Here is a 22,081-nt window from a genome sequence, read left to right on the forward strand (position 1 = left end):
TTATAGTAATGTAGATAGTAGGTTACAAAGAATCATTAAATCTATTCACGGGTATTAGACTTTAATTTGCCGATTTTGTGCAGCACTTTTACGCTCTCTAGGGATTTCGATAATTAGTTATATATTTTAGGACAACTCTGATATAATAATAGAGTCACATTTATAAAGTCAATACTACAAAATTCAAGTCAAAACCAAGATACGTTTGTTACAAGTAGGCATCTAAAGTTCACCTATTAATAACCCTGTATTAAAATATCTGTCTTCAATACCACATGAGTGCAGTGATTCGTGGCTCACAGTATCTAAATTGAGCCAGCGAGCCGGTGGAAAGGGAATGAATGGATGCACTTGTCGTATGCGGCTTCGCTTATCACCAATGTAGTATAACGTCGGTGCATAGTCGCGGTGTAATACCGTAGCCAAAATTTGTAACATAATTCCTACGCTGCAGCATTTATTTATACAGCTACCGTGTTTACATGAGAAGGTAGCACAGCGCCATCGCGTCGCTTGTAGGTGTCGAGGCGAGCGATGGTCGAGTCCGTCTGTCCGTCAGTCGCGCCGCGCGCACCGAGGTCTCCGCTCCTCTCTCGCCGAGCGCCATCCTTCGCGTCCGCAACCGCCCTTATCAAAACATTCCCGCATTGGGATCGATCTGCACGTCTCTACGCTATCCGTGATAACGCGTACGACCCCCGGATGACGTTGCGGCTCCAGTGCCCCGTTCAAACAGTGTTGTGACTTATGCCTGGTGATTATCAGTTATTGGATTATTGTTTACGATTTATGTTTTGATTCATCGTATTACAAGCACAGCAGTGAGTACAATTCATGAAATATATTCGTAATTATAAATATATTCAAATAATCTACGTCATTAATAAAATAAAACTCGATTATTAAATAAAATTTACTTTGTAATTTTAAAATATATTAGTGTTTTAAAATTAGAAATAACATTATACTATTGTTGGTTTTCATTAATTTAATTACATTAAATGTAATCAAATACTAATTCTAGTTAAAATAATGTGATAAAAAAATTATTATTATCCCTTCTTTATTGGTAAATGTTAATTTCATTATTCTATAAAATGTAGTTGCCGCCTTTATATTTTCTGATTAACAATATATATATTCATTAGTATCGATTTTCATAATTGAAAACTTTTACCTTTATATAAATAAAAAATAACAAATACTCACTTGATAAAAAAGAACGTGTTTGTAAATGTATCTACAAGTAAATAACAAAACTAATCAAGTGTTGCTGTGATAATTTCATACGCTGACCATGAAACTTGAATTTCCGTGTTAAGATAAAGGTTACATATTCGTTTCTGTTAATGAAAATCATTAAAATTTATACCAACCTTATTAAATATTAAACAGGAAAGTATGACGGCTGTTACTTAATCAAATAGAAATAAAATTTAGTATGGATATCAATTTAGTCGTAGAATAAAATATAGAATATTGTTTTTTTAAAATAATATACGTAAAATACACAATATTAAAAAAATATATAACTAGTCAAAAATGAGGTAAAATATATTTACAATGTTTTGAAAACGAAAAGTAGATTGAAGAAATATTTTTAGTTCCAAGTCTAGTCGAGACAAAAGACATATCCGCTGGAAGCAGCCAGAGGATCAAAAAACGTGTGTATTTTTACACACAAACGCAAACGTTAAAAGAGTTACCGAAAAGGAAAGCAGATGTAGATGAAACAAGCTGATTTCAGTCAACGCTATTTGCTTTGTTTACTCGTTTTAGTGCTAAAACAGGAATAGAACCAATGATTTCCAGCAAGGAGTATAAGATAATAAAAGAAACCCTCCTTAAACGGAAAGGAAATATGATGGAAGAGGATATTAATGATGATAATGGTGTAAAATCTAGGTAAATAATTTATTTGGATTTGATTTTGCGTATTCTTATGTCGTCAAGCATTAGGGAATCCTTATTAAAGATCTCTCACGAAGCCGCGCTCCTTCACGTTAAATTATCGACGTTCAGTTGTGTTGGTGAATGCTTACAATATACATATCTATGTGTGTGTTTGATGATCAAAATATGAGTAAAGCTAGCAAAAAAATAAATTTAAATTATATGATTGCCTTTGGTTTCAAGTTTTATGTGTAATTTAACGTGAAATGAATAGACCTATACCAATTACAATCATTTAGTCATTAAAGTTTTATAAACAAATAACTATTGCAAGCAAATAATACTATTTAAAGTAATTGTAGTAAACAGTTTTGTGTTCAATTGAATTTATGTGGATCAGTATCTTTATATTTCGCACTCAAGATATGGCACACATTAAACTTCACAATCGTCCTCCTTTAAAACAATTGAATTGAATCGCCTTCGTGATAAAATGTTTTGTCAAAATTAATAATTTCCACAATAAAGCTATAAACACTAACGATTTCACCATTCAATTTAGCTTTGGTGTCAACAGAAAATCCTATGTTTTCTTCCGAATATCAAATCGACGGTGACAGTGAGAGAAAAATGAATATTTAACTAAACACCCGCTAAATAATTAATGTTTATAACTGAGGTCGCTTAATAGCTATTAACTATAATTAAATAAAAGTTAGTTCCTATGAAATATCTAAATAAGACTAATTATATGATAAGAACATAATGCAATTACTAAAATTAATGTTCGATTTAATTATAAATATAAACATATAAAATTATATTTATCGTTAGGAGTACCACGTGATAACACCTTTATCGAAGTACTCCTAACGTCGTCGCCTATACTTTATAATAAACTACTACGGCCGTGATTATCCTACCGAGAGTCTCAAGTTTCTGAACACGACGGGGTTTTTATATAAAGTCAACTAAGTACGGAAGCCTAATGATATGAAATAATGATAAACCTTGTGATTACTGAGGTCCCGTTATATGACTACTTGATGTTACAATAAATAAGCTTAAATCATTAATTATTCCAGATAGTTCTTAAGAACTCAATGAAATGTTTGACGTTTTTGTTTCGATACAATACAATTGAAAATCGAAACCAAAATATCTTATAAAAATCGCTCGTTCTAACTATAAGCGCATGAGTTATAATTGACAAAAAGTATTCTCTACGCAAATTGGAGCACATTAAGATGTGCCCGCGATAGCCAGCACTGCGCGGACGCATATGCGACCTGGATGCCACCCGACCATTGCACGAAATAATCCGGTCACTACATCAACGCGGCTGTTATTAAGCATAGCCGTCCAACACTCTTGGTAGTTAATTTCATTACTCATTCAGATATTCAATATTTATGAATATCTTAGACAGCAAAGCTATTTAATAATAAAATGTTTTGATTATGTACGTAGCTATACATATCTCCTATCGTGTTAATTTGGAAACGTACGTTTCTAGAGTAAATTTAAATTTAAAAATTACGTAATTACTTATATCTTTGATTTGTAGTTCTTTTTAATTTTAACATACTTTTAAGGTATAAAACGATGTCTGTATGTAGCAATAAATACTGTGTATGATTGTATGAAAAGTATGTTCCACTGACCAAATTTCGGTCAAGAGAACAATATCAATGATTAGCCAACGCACAGTTGATATTGTTGTGCAGAAGCACATGCTCACACACAAGTGCGCTCTCTATTTCCTGAGAAAGAGAGGACGAACAGCTGTACTTGCTTTCCAAATCACATTGAAGAAAATCCTAAAAAAAATTCACTTCGATTGAGAGAAATATCTAAACTTCAAACCGAACCTAGGACCTCGAGATTTGCAACAAGAGTTACAACTGTCCATAGAATTTAATCCGATAGATATTTTTTTTGTTGTTGACTTTTTCTTCCGAAGCATATTGTTTGACAACTTATAAACATCGACATAAAGTTTGGTTTAGTTTTTAGCTGAAAACTATACATATAAACAAACATATAATATAATTAGAAAATGTGGACAGAGGTACACACTAAATCATTCTCATCATTCAACAGAATACAACAGAAAATAGATTTATTTTGCGGCGAAACTGGAGATAATGTCACGCAGTGACACATTAAAAAAAACACTATATTTCGTATGACGTATGGTCCAAATTTGGTAATTTTATACATTTATTATTATATCGAAATTTGATGATTTTTATTTCAACCCTATTATATTAAAAACATATTTGCTACAAAAGTAAAGCAATTTTCGTCGTTCACATATTAATGCGTTATATATATATGTACATATATAAAAATATTCGTATTGGAAGTTCTTCTAAGTTTCTCGTATTTTGTGTACATAAGAAGTTTTTTATTTAAAATATATGTGAAATTTCTATGCACAATCTCTTTGCATGTTTTATGTGATGTATTATTATTATGTATTCAAACACATAATATACGTAGATTCTTAAATATAAAAATGATATAGGAATTTTGATCAAATCATGTTGGATTTAATAGATAAATAAGATGGTTTTTACGTAACACTAATATTATAACCAAATGGTTAAAAAAACTTTTCCTTGATATAGATTATCAATTTCTTATTTTTTAGACTTATAATATAACCTTTAAATATGAAAGGTCAGCTACCTCTCCTCTCAACCCTTTTATGTACGGCGGTAAATAACTTCATAGGCAAAACTTTCATCGTACTCGGTTTCCAACTCATTCAATACGTTTTTACGTGATTTATGCAAACGTAGACAGCTTTCTTTTTATTTTTTCTTTGAGTGGAAATAATATCAACGACACGGCACGTCCCGTTCAGTTGTTATTGTAATTTTATACAAGTGCTTTACGAATGCCGAAAATGCTACTAAATCTTTGGTATCTTATATTTCTCGCATATAAAAGATACAAGACGTATACTTATTATAACATCAAAACACAAACTATTCCCGTATGTTACTCAATGTTCATGTAAATTATTACATTACATTGGCAGTCTGTAAATTTCCCACTGCTGGGCTAAGGCATCCTCTCCCTTTGAGGAGAAGGTTTGAAGTAATTCCACCACGCTGCTCCAATGCGGGTTGATGGAATACACGTGTGGCAGAATTTCGTCGAAATTAGACACATGCAGGTTTCCTCACGATGTTTTTCTTCACCGCCGAGCACGAGATGAATTATAAACACAAATTAAGCACAATTCAGTGGTGCCTGCCTGGGTTTGAACCCGAAATCATCGGTTAAGATGCACGTTCTAACCACTGGGCCATCTCGGCTGATGTAAATGTAAATAAATAATGTATTTTAATAATAAAACAATCATGATTAAATTTTCTTTATTATCCAGTAGATTGGTCGGGAAAAAGCCAGACTTCGATATAAGTATCATAGAACCTAGTACTTATAATATAAACTTGATAAGGCGAGTATAGATATCTTACAAATAGATATTAAGTGGGTTTATCTCTTTATTCATTCCCATTACTAGGATAGTTGGGGTTTACATACATTGTTACGTATAATAACTTATTATTTATTCAGTGTTTCTTATTCTGGAATTGTTGCGCATCTCTTAAGTTTAACTTTATGTATGAGAAAGATCTCAAGGTACGTGGTAACCGGAATATTTTAAACTTTAAACAAATTATCTATCCTTGCATGTATTTTAATAGACGATGTTTATATGATATGTGGAATGTATTTATTTTGTTCCTACTTGATTTCGCGTCTGAACGTCCTAAGGATGAATTTTTAAATTAAAAATTCAACCATCTCAGCTGTAATAATAGCAACTTATATATTGTTTAGTATTTGTAAATGTAATTTACTCGGTGGTAGGGCTTTGTGCAAGCCTTTCAGAGTAGGTACCATCCACTCATCAGCTATTCTGCTCGCTGAACAGCAATACAGTGTTTCGCTTTGAAGCGTGAATGAGCCAGCTTAACTACAGACACAAGGCACATCTTAATTCCCAAGGTTGGTGGCGTATTGGCGATGTAAATAATGAATAATATCTCTTACAGTGCCAATGTACAAAGGCAGTGGTGACTAATTACCATCAGATGGCCCTTTTGCCCGTCGACCAACATTACTTAATAAAAAAAACATGTAGAATTAAAATTATTACCAAGTGTTACTTTGTAAAGTCGTAAGTAACATGCAAGTTGACATAAGTTTCTTTTGCAATTACAAATTGTATGAGTTAGCACCTTATTTACATCTTACATGAAAAATATTATCACTTAACATTTTTACTTTAACATTGTAGGGGGCGGCTATATATTATCATATTTATTTCCGACGCAATATCAATTAGCAGTTAAATACTTATCTAATTCAGTATTTATAATACGATAAATTTACATTAAAAGTATATAAATTCCCATTTATTCCGCGGTCTTGAAATCATTTAATTACTTTGCATAATGAGGCTGTGGACGAGATGTATGAACATCTCAAATATTTTTTTCAAAAAGAAACGGACTGGTTCCGTGTAACTCCGGAAGCGAACTGGTTCCATACACTTGAAACACATCAGAATTAATTGAAGTTTCAATTTTAATAATGATATATGATCCCTAACTTTAATCGATATTCGACAGTCGACCGCGAATTTTTAATTTTTCCATATCTATTACGTATGTATAACATAGCTTTCACTACTAGTACTAGTTGTAACTATACCATCACGCAACTTTTAGGTAACAGTTGAGTCGATAATTTACCGCCTTATTACGCTACAGGTTCGTTTAAATAAACCGATCAACACTTCTTACTTAATGAATAAAACTATGACATAAAATCTATTAATTATTATTTATTTCGCAATTAATAATTTTAAATTATCAGATATGAAAAAATATATATTTTGAAATGTGTGGATCTCAAATAACATTATAATGTACGATTTTAATTATGAAATTGATCTGCATCTAAATTAAATTTTACCTTTTGCAAATAACAACTTCAACCGATATTACTACTAGTATTATACATATTTTCAATATTGTTTGCAATAAAGATATTTATATAAATTTAATCTGACCAAAAATTTACTCTATTCGAAGCGCTTGAAGTACTTTTTAAATCGTTATTTTAGATAATAAATTAAATTTAAAGCGACCACCAGTTCGAATTATAAACACTACCAAGAGAAAGAAACAAGAGCAAAATACAAATAAACTCGCTATGACGAAAATCGCGTATTAATGATTTAATTAAAATCATAATACAAAGAAAGTATTTCTTAAAAACACACTCACTTCAAACATTCGCCATAAAAACAAAAAGCAAAAAAGTGAAAACGTGTCTATAATTAATAAGTAATTAAAAAGGGTTTTAAATATTTTAAAAACTCAATTAATTTCGTGACCATGAAGCGTAACGAACGGCTTATGATAATTGCCATAATCGCTGGATTCTTCTCCTCACATGTGAAACTAATCACCGACGCGAGTTCCGGATGAGTATAACATCTCGTGATCTGATCTACTAGCATTGTAAAAGTAAATTGCATTTCATTCGCTGTCACTATCTGATCAATATGCGCTACAAAATTATAAAGCCTATTTAATGTTATAAGAGTATTTATATCAAGACAAGTTCCACTCGCGTATATGGGGGGGGGGCGTTTTTTTACGCAGGGATGCTTAATAGTTATTGATAGATCTCAAAAACTCGCTAAATATAATAAAATATATTGCTGCTTTTGCCAGCCCACGTAAGATATTATCTAAAGTCTATCTACGTAAAAATCTTAAAATGCCAAAATATCAATTAGGTGCCTAGGTGTTATGTCCGGTAATAATCTATCTATATTTCAAATTTCATACAAATCTGTCAAGCCGTTTTTGCGTAACTGATTAACAAAAATTGAAACATAGCATCTAACGCTTTGATGATATCAAAATTTCTAGTTTGAGTGTTTATTATTGATACAGTAAGTAAAAAAATCAGTTTAACCAGATTAGGTCAAAATATGTTTTTGTGGCAGGAAATAGTAAGAGATATCACTAACGACACTCGTATTGGCTTTATTACTAGTAATTAAAGTTCGAGCTTGATGCATTTTGATTTACTTCCTCAGCATTGACCGAAGTCACTTAGCTTTGATATTGGGTTTAAAAATATCTAATCAACTCGGAGGTACAATGACCTATGTTTAAAGATCCTCAGTTTCAAAGCCGGTACATTAGTGCCATTCCAAAAATAATAAACACTTTTGTTTGCGTTTATAAATGAAATTTCTTTGTTCGCTTCTCAAAAGATGCTATTGTAGAGAATGCTTTTATTGAGACATTTTTTGTTAGTAGATCGTCAAAGGCTTATCTATGAGTAGGTGGAAGCACTCGTGAAGGGCATTTCTTGTCAATGGCAGTGTCCGCCTACGATGCGCGTGCGCCGGCCGCCCGCCCACGCTCTTATAAATTGTTCGCTTAACAGTACCTACGACAAATTGCCTGTGTAATAACTATGATAGCCCTTTTATTATAATAAGACTGCTTTCTTCTTGCGATGGAGATAGCACCGTATGTTTGTATTACTTGTCTATATATAAGTTACTTACTTATTTTTGTATTTGAAATCATCATAGACCGGATGAAAGTTTGCCACGCTTTTATCTTCCAACGCATTGAAACAGTGTAGCGGAATTAGCACCAAACCTGCCCATCAACCTGCCCTACTTACTTGGTGGCTTTGTGCAAGCCTGTCTGGGTAGGTACCACCCACTCATCAGATATTCTACCGCCAAACAGCAGTACTCAGTACGGTTGTGTTCCGGTTTGATGTAAGGAATGGTTAATATTTCTTACAACGCCATTGTCTATGGGCAGTGGTGACCACTTATCATCAGGTGGCCCATTTGCTCGTCCACCTACCGATATTAAAAAAAAAAAACAAGAACAGAGGGCCTTGGTCAGCACTGACATTTACAGGCTGTAGATTTTATTGTTTGTATTATCAAATGCTATAATTTAAGACTTTAACGCACCTTGCAATTGATTTAACAAAAAATAAAATATTACATAGGCATTTTTATTCGACTAAAACAATCACACACATATATAAATCATAGTTCAACCACAAACTGTGCACATTTGGCTATACGAGCATATATACATAAGTATGGAATACACGCGATGTCTTAAAGAAACTTCTGCTATTTTGTCGCATTTAAAAACTGCAATTAGGCATAATTGCGAAGATGATCACGTGTACTTGTGTAACAATTTCGTATTGAAACGTATTGTGACGGCGGCAATTTCGGAACTAGCATGTTCATTGGCTACAGGCTAGCTGTACATACCGACGTCTCCGGGAACTTGTTAAGGTAAAATAATGTTCTTGTTTAAAGTTAATAACGTTTTCCGATGTTTGAGTTAATCGAGAGGCTTTGCGTGTTGTCCGTAGTAGGTTGTCTTAACAATCGACCATTACAAAATTTGACGACTAGAATGTAGTCCCTGGAGCAGAATTGTATTTAGTTGGTTTCCTTGAACACACTGAGGTATATTATTTTCTTTGATTAAATTGCTATTTCATATTAAATCTTAACGTAATATTATAATAGTGAAAGTATGTTTGTTTGTTACGATTTCACGCCTTAACTACATAACTAAACATCATGAAATTTTGTATACGCGTTGTCCGGGAGTACAGAATAGGATATAGGATACCTACGCTCCCCCCACCATTCTTAATCAACCTGATAATTTTCCACTGCTGAGCTAAGGCCTCCTCTCCCTTTGAGGAGAAGGTATGGAACTTATTCCACCACGCTACCCCAATGCGGGTTGGTGGAATACACATGTGGCAGAATTTCGTGGAAATTAGACACCTGCAGGTTTCCCCACGATGTTTTCCTTCACCGCCGAGCACGAGATAATACTAATAACACAAATTAAGCACATGAAAATTCAGTGGTGCTTGCCTGGGTTTGAACCCGAAATCATCGGTTAAGATGCACGCGTTCTAACCACTGGGCTATCTCGGCTCCACCATTCATTTTTATTTAAATCTAAGGACAGGTAGTCAATATAATTTTAAAATCGGTTATCATTAAAATGAATAAAAAAATGTAAGTAAAAAAACCCACCGAAATAACAAGTTTCAAATATAAATACGAGAAAAAATACCTCCGAATAAAATTTTGCATGTTTTATTGAAAAGGAACAAAAAAAGTATAAGGTCACTTGATAGTAGTTTTTTGCCCCGACAACACGAGAAATATTTACCCTTTATAGACTGAGTGTTCGAAGAAGATAACTAATTAAATTAATCCCGTATAATTTGCAACGCATTCTCACTCAAAGGCCGTCTGAGACATTTTTCTTCTAAGTAAATGTGCCAGGATAATAAGAGTTCATTTTTAGCGTGCCTGTCATACTCAAGCGAGCAATCTTGCGCGAGATCACTTGATACTGTCGCCCTAATGTTTATTCTCCAGAAAATTTATCTTGTCGCTCTAAAAATAATACAGAAATAAAATAAGGCCTCAACACCTATTTGATCAAATGATAAAGTACGTTTTCAAATGTTTATCAATAAAGAGAGACGTTTATGAATAGAACATTTAAGTGTAGTAGATTAATTGCAAAAAAAACACAAGGGAAGTTCTAGTGACGTGATTGAACTTAGATGGTTCATAAATATCTAAAGAATGTTAAGCATTATTCGGATGGTCAACAATATAATTTATTTAACCTGAAAAATAGATATATTGAAATTTCTTGTTTGAATAAGTATTTGGTACCTTCCCAGAATAACCTGTATAATATTACTAACCCAGGTTCGTTAAATATACTGATGTGTGGGTGATTCTGGCGTTTTGAGCTGTGGAATATGCAAAGTATAGAAGAGAGTTAAGAAGAATCATTCAGAAATTATACCCATCTCTACCAGTGTAAAAATACGAGAGGCTCCGGAGAAGAAACATATAATCTGTTTTTAATATAGAAAGTTTCTAAATTCTCGTCTTCGATTAATGAAATAATATGATATCTTCCTGACCGATTTAGTCCTCGGTAGCCAAACTCATAGAAACTACACTGTCAAGATTACAGTACAAAAGTGTAAGCACAAACATGGATGTTCCCCTAGCGTCCCTCACAGGTTAGGTGTAAAATCATTTTACTTATTGCTAGGCATTACTTACTTCTCGACGCATATCAATGAGTATAAACATTGGGAACTTTCTAGCTTCGGGCTGCTACGGATAATTTGTAGACTGAAAAATGTAATAAACAGGAATTTGAACCAATACCTCGATATCTACAGAACCAGTCCAACACGGGAATGGATTGCAATATTCGCCATTTCTAGCACATTGCTCTAATTTGTTCTTTTGATCCCTATATATTTATAAGGCGTTTTCCTCGCCCAATGTAGATAAACACGTTTGTATTATAAAATATAATTTAAGGTTGAGTCTGAATTAAAAAATTAAAGAAACTTCTTTCAAAGATCTAGTAAAACATTTTTATTTAGAAACTGCGGTTAATAGCTGTTCTGTCCTCACTATCGCGTCTCAAAATTTATATAAAAAGTTTTTAATTGAGTTTTTATGCCTAAGTTTTTTTGTAAATATTGTATTTCTTATATGTATATTAACTAATGTAAAATACAACATTTTAATTAAATTTCTATTTTTTTACTATAATATAAGAGACCAATATTTTTTTATTATAATATCCAAGGACCGGAACAAGTATTGCAACGTAATGAATAAAAGTATTTAACAACGTTCGTTCGTTGAGCATTGCGATATTTTAATATGAATAACCACGTAATTACTGTTGTTGTCTGTCATGCTTAGCGAGTAGGTTCCCGAACTTCGTTGGTTGCCATTAGAAACGTCGTTGCCACCGCCCTATTGTCCCGAGTCGATGGCGATTAATTCTCTACGTGAAGGAATTTTTATACATCCGATTTCTTCACGCTAACAGAATTACAATCGTTTAAATAATTACATGGATTAATAAAATATTTATAAGTCGACATATTTAATTTGTTAATTTAGATAGATGGTTAAACTAATGCGAATTTAACATAGTACTATATATTGAATGAAAATTATCGTTCATTTCAAAGTATCACTATATTCATTAACATAGAGCAACTAATTTGATAAATAAACAGTACGTCATTGAAATATGTTTTTGTTTCATTTTTCAGTCAAGCGTCGCCTGCGCACGCCGTCCGTCTGCTCCATGAGCATTCCTGGTATGAGGTGAGTCATGCTACTATATTTATAAAGTATGCACTCTCTATGTTTACACCATACTAAGATTTATCGTTCAATAAGTTTAAGCGAAAAAGTAATACGCTATATTAGAAAAGTCAAGGAACTATTTATTAGGAAAATAAAATAAAAAATATATCAAAACACTTCTCTTAAGTCAAACGCCTTTAATTTTATTATGAAAAAAATATGTTGATTAGGTACGTATAAAAACTTTGTTAAGTAATCCGAGTGCTGTATACATATTAGCCCAGTTGTGCGTGAGCTAACTATTAGCAAAGAATCCCCGAGTCTATGTGTTGTTTGTGCGGCGCGCACCTGCCTTGCAACTCGATGTCAATGCCCGTCAAACGCGGCACTAACTACTTATACATCGCCACTCACATATTACAAACAAAAGATGTGTGTGCAAACACTACCTAATTGCATAACACATCCCTACCTATATGCACATATGTACATATTCCCAGTGATGATTTTTTAACTACATTAAGAAAGTAGTCTTTATATTATCATTACAATGAGAGGTTAACATTTTTCTTTTTTCGCTTATGTCTTGCTAAAACATAAAATGTCACGCTTATCGTGTCTGTAGTCTAAAGCGGGCGAAACATCGAAGCGTAGCTATATATTTATAGCACTGTGTCTTTTGGTATAAGTTTTTTGTATATTGGTTAAGTACCTAGTTTATTCAGATAGACAATACAAAAAAAAACTCCTCATTTAATATTATTGATAAATTAAATGAATAATTTTAATCAACCATATTGTACAATGGTTTCTAAGAGAAAAATCAATTGATTGTAGAATAATGATCGATACTAGCTTAGTAAAAGATACATATATTTTGTAATTATAAATTTTAACGACACTATATTGTAATTTGTAACTAAATGTTTTGTATCCAAACGACTTATTTAAGCCTTCATTTTTCGACTCAGTGTACTTTAAAGTTTTTCACACGTGATACAAGACGAGGTTTCCGGTAGTGCAACATTTAATCCGCTATAAATTCTAGTAGCGAAAAACAAAGTAGGTGCCCATTGCCTACTTAGATGTTCTTAATACTCGTTGCGTTGGCGCCATTAAGAAGAACGTAATTACTGAGCACGTAAACAAATCGACTCTAGGAATGATGGCGTGCACGGTATTTCCATTCGCACAAAGGAATCTTAAGTGTACAGTAATCTAGGAATCTTAAGCCGGTAGGATTCGTTGGGTCCGTCAGATGTGCGTGTTGCGCGAATGCCTCGAATTATGCAATTACCAGGGAACGGACAGTCGTCGTTGACGCATTCAGAATTTAGTTCAGTAATGTAAACTCTGTATTCATTTGTTTTAACCGTTGTTATAGTAACTTTTCATATTCAATATTGTGTAATAAATGCGTGATTATACAATTACTAACAAACCCCAACAGACGAGTTCTTGCCTGTTAAATAATTAAAGTTTAATATTAAAATTTTAAATATATTTTTAGTCATATTTTATTAATTTGTTAACTAACCGTAATATATAAACATAAGCACGTCACGAAAGAACGTTATTGATATTTCTAACGTCAACAATTTTTCATAGAAAGCATTAATATATCTCTCACCGTTGAGGCAACGTTCGTAAAGAACGCATTCGCTCGACCGTTTATTCGTGTGTACGTCGACATAAGTTACAAAATTGGCCTCCGCGGAAAACCCCTGAATTTTAATACTGAAGGTTCATTCTAAAAATTAGTGAAAGAATCTTTGAAATCGGATGAGCAGCTCTGGAGATTATATCCAGAGTTACAACGGACACGTCTTACGTCGTCGTACGTCTTTACAATATATCTGTGATCTTTCAATTGTTTTCAACGGAAATAATGATGTGCGAAGCGTCTAAGTTTTTCACATCTGCTCCAGGCAATGTAGTAAATAATAAATTACCTATCACTTCAGTGATTCTACCGGCAACGTTTCGCTTGATAATTAGAAATAACATTTTCCAATTAAGAACAATTAATAGCTCGGCTGCGAACCAATTAATTTTTCTTAAATAAAAGTAATATAAGCGTATATTATAATGCGTGTTATTTATAATAATTAATGATGGATATGACGAATTTATGTCTACTGTGTTGCAGTTTTTTATTCGTAATATGTTGTTGCATTTATCCAGCAGAAAGAAAGAGGTTATCGATTTGTTTTTTTGGCGTGTATGTTACATAATAACCACGTTCACTGATTAAAAACTGACTTTTTCTTTTTTTTTATTGACGAGTCTCATTTCAAATTGGTTGGAAATACATACCAAATTGTATTAAACATTGGTGTCTTATTTAAAAATATATATAGTTATATATAATAAACAAACTTTAACACGCCAAGACTTTAAACCATCTTAAAAATGGCTGAATGTACATAAAGAAGACCTCCGTGATCGAGTAGTGTGTACACCGAGGTCCCGGGATCGATTCCCGGCCGAGTCGATGTAGAAAGAAGTTGATTAGTTTTCTATGTTGTCTTGGGTCTGGGTGTATGTGATACCGTCGTTACTTCTGATTTCCATAACACAAGTGCTTTAGCTACTTACATTGGGATCAAAGTAATGGATGTGATGTTGTCCAATATTTATTTATTAATTTATTTCAGTATAAAATAAAGTTAAAATTGTTTTCCTTAAATAAAACGTTTGTAATATAAACATACAAAATTATAATTATTAAAATATTCGGTCGTAGTTGAAACAAGGATAATCGAACTCCGAAACGGTTATCTAAAATAAAATTATAACTTTTTATATCTATAATATCTTCTGATACGAATAATGCATATAATTCGAAATAGCTCACACACTAAATATAACAAGTATCATACTTCCTTATACATCAAGTTTAAAATATAATAACGTAATCGATTATAATAATAAGGTTGGATAATTTATATTACTGGCGCTTGGAAGCCGCACGGATTTCCGGCCAACCTGTCTAACCACTATACATACCCACGGTGATTCACACAACTATGAAGAATAACTCCAAATGTATATTTACAACGTAACTACGAGTATCTCTTACTATTTAATTACAGCAGTTACGCGTGTCCGTCAAACAGAAGGACTTAATGATAGATTCAAATGAGTCGTATCTACGATGTTACCGTTGTTTGTCCTCTAGCCGACAGCTCGTACTATTAAATACTGGCTGCTGTTTGTGTCGACGCAGTTCACTTCGTATCACTAAAGATTCTTGAGCGTATTAAACATTACATTTGATATTTCATAGCGAATTTTTTTAAGAAATATTTAATTGAAAATTTTTTTGCGTATGGTCAGACGATAATGGTCGTATGATAAAAAAATATTTATTAGCAAGGTAGAACGCATTTACGTTTTGAATGAATTGTGGTCAGCTTTACATGGCTTTAAACGCCTAAATAAAGGAAATAAAAAGTTTTTGAGATTTTGTATAAAGTGATTCTCTGGAATTCAAATAAAGGTTTCTTACTACGATGAGGTCCGATCAGGGAAAGAAAAGGCTGTTATATAACAGGATTAGCCAGTAATTGACAATATTTACATTCCGATACCGCGAATTGATAATAATAGAAGTTTTAAGGCTTGTGCCTGAACTCTTTTGGTCATCTCGATTTGCCATTCCATCGGATTATGAGAGAATAGGCCAACGTTATCAATTTGAAATAACGATACCTACTCTATTTATAAGGAAACGTTTACTTGGTAGTAGGCCTTTGTGTAAGCCCGACAGGTACCATCATATATTCTACCGCCAAACAGCAATACTTAGTATTACTTATTTACTGTTGTTTTCCGATTTGAAACTTGAGTAAGCCAGTATAACTACGGGCACAAGGGACGTAACATCTTAGTTCCCAAGGTTGGCGGCACATTTGCTATATAAGTTGCTTTGTCTTTTCGTTTCATCCGGTGGCCTATATACACGTCTGCATAATTATATTGTAAAAAATAAGTTGTGAAATAAATATTTATAATCAAATACAATTAAAGATATATACAGAAATATTAAATCTGAATTACAATTTTTTATTGGAAGGATCTGATAAAAACCACCGTAAAAAATCATATTATCTATGTTTAATGTGTAACAGTGATCAGACGGTGAGACGAATTCAGATTCCAGAATAACTATAAAATTTTATAAGAGATACACGTTTAAAGATAATTTAATGCGTTTAATATTTGCGAATATTGTTAGTTTTTCTTTGTTTGTGTGAGAACTACATTTAGAAGTTAAATTTTCAAGGTTACAAAGCTATTTAAGAAGAACAAAAAAGTTGAGAAGTGTCTACAAACAATGCTTTAATTTAATAATAAAATAGATGTATTTTCATGCTGTTAGTGTGTTTGTTTAAGCGTATTAAAAATAATACGCTTTTAAACAAACCCACAGGACAAACAATGTAATGATGTTTTTGTACAATATTTATTATGCAATTCACATATACTTTTATCGGGACTCATTACTAATTATAAAAATAAGTTCTTCAAAACCAAAAAGATTTCTAAGTGCGAAATGTTTTCGTTGCAAGAAAAAAAGTCATCATTAAGTAATCAATCAAGCATCTAGTTGAATTCTGTAATATGAATGAATATGTATACACAAATATACAAACATCGCTGTGTTATCATACGTAGGAACCTCATTGTGCGATGATATTCGTATAAGAAACACAATATTTGCATATGAAAACATCGCGTGTAAACAATAAACACGAATATACTGAACTGCTTTCTGCGTGTTTATCATTGCATAATTCATGAATCTAATCAGTATTACGCAAGTTACAAAATACTACAATTCATCAATAACGATATAATCGGTTGATGTAATTATACATAAAGCAGTTTTGAGAACATTTAAAATAATGAATGATATGAAGCAAACTATTTAATCGTTTGCTTCATATCATTCATTTAAATAAATAATGTTTGGCTACGAAATCCCAATATCCCATTATAGTTATACTGTTTAATACATTCTGTACACCTATAAAATATTGTATTATAAGATCTGTACTTATCAACAGCTATAGTCTAAGTTGATACTTTATAATTTGATTGTGTTTAAATAGATAATATAAATCGAGTAAATAAATATACTTCAAACACGACTTGCCTGTTCACAGATTAAAGTGTGTAGTGCACGCGCGATGGATGCGTGATCGGTCATCATGCGCCTCTTCCGCGGGCCGAAGCGCAGGGAAGTGACCGGGCCGCAGGCCGCGACGTCTCCGCGCGGAGACCTCGCCGCGCACACCCCGCACAACTACACGCTCGTCACCGCACTCCCCGCAATGGTCATGGAGGACGATGTCAATGATATGAAGAAAGGTAGATTTAAAAAAATAGGATGTATATTATCTATTCTCACAAATACATGAACAGCAAGACATAGTACAAGTTACAAGTAAAAAATCGTAAAATTTAATTAACAAATTCAGCCATATGATTTTCTCATAAAGCCTTTATTTTTCAGTTTTTACAACATGGGGTCGACGCATGGGAAAAAAGCTCGACATGTTAAAAAAAGCTGATATAAAAGAACCTTCTGAGGAACTAGAAAAAAATGGAAACGTAAACGATGATAATTCCGTGATAAGTACAGGGCAGTATAAAAAAAAAGGAAATTGGAAAATGGGTAGAAGTAGCTCGGACTCTGCATCTTTAAAAAAAGACAATGATACCGACTCTATAAGGAGTGGGTCAAGGGATAGATCGCCTAGTCCTTTTAAATCTTTTTTTCATAGAATGGGTTCAACTGGAATGTTAAACAGTTCCAAAACGCAATCTTTAAACACACCTAAATCTTCCGATAGTTATTCTCTAACAAATGGTCCTTCGTTGTATCGCAGTTGTTCTACATCACACTTATCGACATATGTTAAAGCTGACGATCCTTCTGATGATATAGATCTCCAAAATACAAATCCTGACAAAACATCTCCTTCTAAACAAAAACATAACCTACCCGAAGATAATTTAGTAGGTTCATCGGCTAAGGCCATTAGTTGTGATAATATTCCTAATAAACTAGATGGGAGCCAAAATACAGGTTCATGTAAAAAACCCAATTTTCCATACGCGTTTTTACGATCTAAACTATCAGTTTTACCTGAAGAAAATAGTATGGCTTCACAACATAGATCTGTATCAGTCAGACAGAGCTTTTCAGAAAGGATTGATCGCAAATCACCTAAATTTCGAAGAGAAAGAATATATTTGCCAAATTCTAGATCAGAAGAACGATACCAAAGCAGTGATAATATATCCGTCCATGAAGAAAGCATACTTATGAATACAGGACTTAGAAGCAATTGCGAATTCGCTAGAAGTTCGATGAGAAGCATCCATGACACGGATATAAACTCATATCAAGTACGGCGTATCGAAGATATTACTCGACGGTCATCTATGATATCCCAAAAGGGGCCTTTTGATTATGATCCCATGTTAATGCCGAGAAATAGAAATAGTTTGCCGGTTTATGAATATAATACAACATTAGGTTCTTCACAAGATATGAAACCAGACCTTGCATCTTCAACTCAAAGTATACACCAAGAAGTGCTTCAAACTCACCGTCTCAGCAACTATGTTAGCTCAAATGAATCAGGATACGACAGCGATGGAAGACCGACAGACGAGCACATAAATCATTCTCCTCCGGGCTACTCATCTAATATGAAAACCTCATCTAATATTGTAAATGGAGAATTAAACCACAGTACGTTTTCACGACAGTTGAGTTTAAATCATAAGATAAACATGAACAGAGCGCAAATTCCAACAAGAAGAAGTTCTACTCCATGCGCACTGTTTCCTATTGAGAAAAACATATCATATGAAAATGAAAATACAAATAAATATAAAAACAACGACTCAAATCATCACATTATGGTTGATTATAATGATGCTAAACCACCGCCCCTACCAAAGAAAACCATCAATAAAAAGATACCTTACATTTACAAAACAATCACTTTAGACGAACGAGTGCAAACTAGAAAAATTAAATTATTGCAGTCACAATTGGTATCTATCGATCATTCTTCAACGCCGAATCTTAGCGAAAGTTTATTAAATATGTCTGAAGACCTAATTGATGCACAACAAATACATGAAACGGATATTCTAGGCAGAGGTCCTTGTACTAAGAGATTCAGAAAAATAAGACTATTAAAATCAAGACTCGATGAAAGTTTGGGAGTTTATTTAGCACAGCATCGAGTAGATTTCGATAGTGGTGGATCAAATTATGAGATTCGATATATTGTGGTAAAATTGGATTTCGACGGTATAGCTCACAGGGATGGAAGACTTCGAATAGGTGACGAAATAGTTAACGTAAACGGCAAAGTATTGCGGGGGCTCTCTTCCTTACGAGATGTACAGCACATAGTGAATTCTTGTTCTACTGAAGCATCAATTGAGGATGGCGCGCTATTTCAGAGGTATCAAGTTGACCTTGTAATGGCTCATGATGAAATTTCTCCAATTACATTAAGTCGAATTATAAACAATCAAACTTCTGAACAAACTTCAATGCATTCTATGTCTAGCATTCCACCGGATATTATATCGCAAACGGTACATAAACCAACTTCGTCTAGCCAAATTGTAATAGAAACTCATTTTCCAACCGAAGATCATTACGCACAAAGTGGAAATTGTTCCAATGATTACTCTAACGAAAAGTCAGAGTCAAATAAAAAATGTGAAGTTGGAGTGCAAGTAAACAATAGTCTATTGTTATCGAATCAAAAAAGTGACGACGAAAAATTATTAGAGCGAAACTGCTACACGCAATCTCATCCGTCTCTACAAAATATCACAAATATAGAAATTTCAATGAGATCGTCTCCAACTCCAAGACACTCTAATAGCAACAACTATAGACCAATATCACTTCACAGTTCACGACCCCAACCATTACTTGGTTTACCGACGTGTAACGATAATGCAACGAATGAAATTAAAGAAAATTCTTCGCATTATATTAAAAATGCACAGAGGTTATACCAAAATCGGTCTTTTGAGAGCATACCGGAGCAAATAAGAAGTAGCAGCCGTAGTAGATTCTTCAACAGAGTCGGTTCGCAAAGATGTTCACCTAACTATAGCTCACATGTATCCCGCCATCAAGAATACGCCAGACAGGAAAACATGCATTCTTCTTATAATACCTTGCATATAGCTGAATTTTGGAAAGGAGCCGGTCAGAAGAGTCTCGGGTTTAGTATTGTCGGTGGAACTGATTCTCCAAAAGGGCAAATGGGAATATTTGTTAAGACAGTTTTTCCAAACGGTCAAGCATCCGATAAGGGAACTATCTATGAAGGTATATTCATTTATAAAAGCGATAATTTATCATGTTTATTAGTTGCAAAATTAAAACATTTGCGTTACTCATAGGTGACGAGATCTTGTCTGTGAACAACGTTCCAACGCGTGGACTCAGCCACGCTGGTGCAATTTCGTTGTTTAAGCAAGTAAAAGAAGGAAAAATAGAATTGACGCTTTCAAGAAGAAGGTAACTAATTAATTTCAAATCTCCTTTAAGTTTTCTTATAATATCTCGACATAGTATAAAACAGAGTCACTTCCTGCCGTCTGTAAGCTTAGACCTTTTAAACTACGCATCAAATTTTATCAATAAACAGAGTTATTCAAGAGGAACGATTTTAACTTTCTTAACCGGAATAAATCAATAATTTTTCTTGTTATGTTTCTTTTTCAATCTAAAAGTTGCATATCGACCCTTATTTTACTCGTGTGAAGCCGGGACGGGTAGCTAGTATTATATAAAGAAGGTTAATTTTTTTGTTTCAGAGCTCCTAGGTCAAGATCTGTTGAACCTCTTGGTAATTTTCGCAGTGACGGCAAAAGAGATTAATGCTAGATGAGCCAAAAGCCCCAAAGACGAACGTGTTTCATTGAGTGCAATAAAATTTAATATTTTACTTTATTATTAGGCCAAAGGCGAACAACACTTTTATTACTATTTACTCGTAAGTTACTTCTTAGTTATATAAGAGTACGTGGTACTATACTATGCTATAGTATATAAGATCACGTGGTCGTCGCCACCGAGGTTCTCATTTGTGTTGATAACTAAAGTGATTAAGAATAATTTACAGATTTTAATTGTCAGCTTTATTAAAATATAATGTATATAACACGCACATTTATATTCCTACTGTCTTAAATAATAATATATGTGTCGATATTTAATGTTAAATGTTGATAGGTATTTATAATGTGAATATCATAAGACTGTATGTAATTTATACAGTTCTAAACTTATATGTTAAGTATATAATATTGTAATATCCCGTTAGGAATGCTAGATCTCGTTACTTGCTATAAATTGTACGTATTTCATTAGGTGCTAAATAATAACGTATACCCTAACTTATATCTCGAATATGATAATAGAAAACTTTAAACTTAACAATTATAGACTGATATTACAATTTTCTATAACATTTATTTGTACCTATATTCACAACCAAAGCTTAGTAATTATGTGGATATTATTTAAATAATTTTAAACACTTTATTGCTGTGCAACAAGCCGCTAGTGAAAACTATCGGCGAATCTGCTCCGTCCATTGAAATTGAAGAGAGTCGACTACAGTTTTATTAATTAAAAAATTGGCAACACAAACGGCGTAGGAGACAACGCGACATTTAAAACGATACAAGTTAACCGATACCATCCAAAACGAACGAAATTAAACGTTAAGGTACTTCAAACAACAGTATTGTTAAAATATTAGTTTTATATTTTGTAAATAATTTATTAAGATACCTCCCCCCAATGCTTCCACATCTTTAGTTGAAAATAAAACATTTATGAATATGAATTGTCTTTCATTG

At 33.0% G+C, this 22,081-nt stretch overlaps 1 protein-coding gene across 2 annotated transcripts; it reads left to right on the forward strand.

The window, feature by feature from the left end:
• The first annotated feature begins 519 nt into the window (after window positions 1-519).
• LOC113394657 (uncharacterized) lies at window positions 520-22,068 on the forward strand. Of its 2 annotated transcripts, none has more exons than XM_026632044.2 (6): window positions 520-821; window positions 12,121-12,175; window positions 17,329-17,533; window positions 17,679-20,540; window positions 20,615-20,732; window positions 21,032-22,068. In XM_026632044.2, exons 3-6 carry the CDS (start codon window positions 17,374-17,376, stop codon window positions 21,093-21,095), a joined length of 3,204 nt encoding a protein of 1,067 aa, XP_026487829.2. In that variant the 5' UTR covers window positions 520-821; window positions 12,121-12,175; window positions 17,329-17,373; the 3' UTR covers window positions 21,096-22,068. The 2 variants fall into 2 exon arrangements, with proteins under 2 accessions (XP_026487829.2, XP_064076798.1); XM_064220728.1 differs by having other exon boundaries at window positions 520-754.
• The last annotated feature ends 13 nt before the right edge of the window (window positions 22,069-22,081 follow it).

Source organism: Vanessa tameamea, chromosome 2, assembly GCF_037043105.1.
Source record: "Vanessa tameamea isolate UH-Manoa-2023 chromosome 2, ilVanTame1 primary haplotype, whole genome shotgun sequence".
Classification (NCBI taxonomy): Eukaryota; Metazoa; Arthropoda; class Insecta; order Lepidoptera; family Nymphalidae; genus Vanessa; species Vanessa tameamea.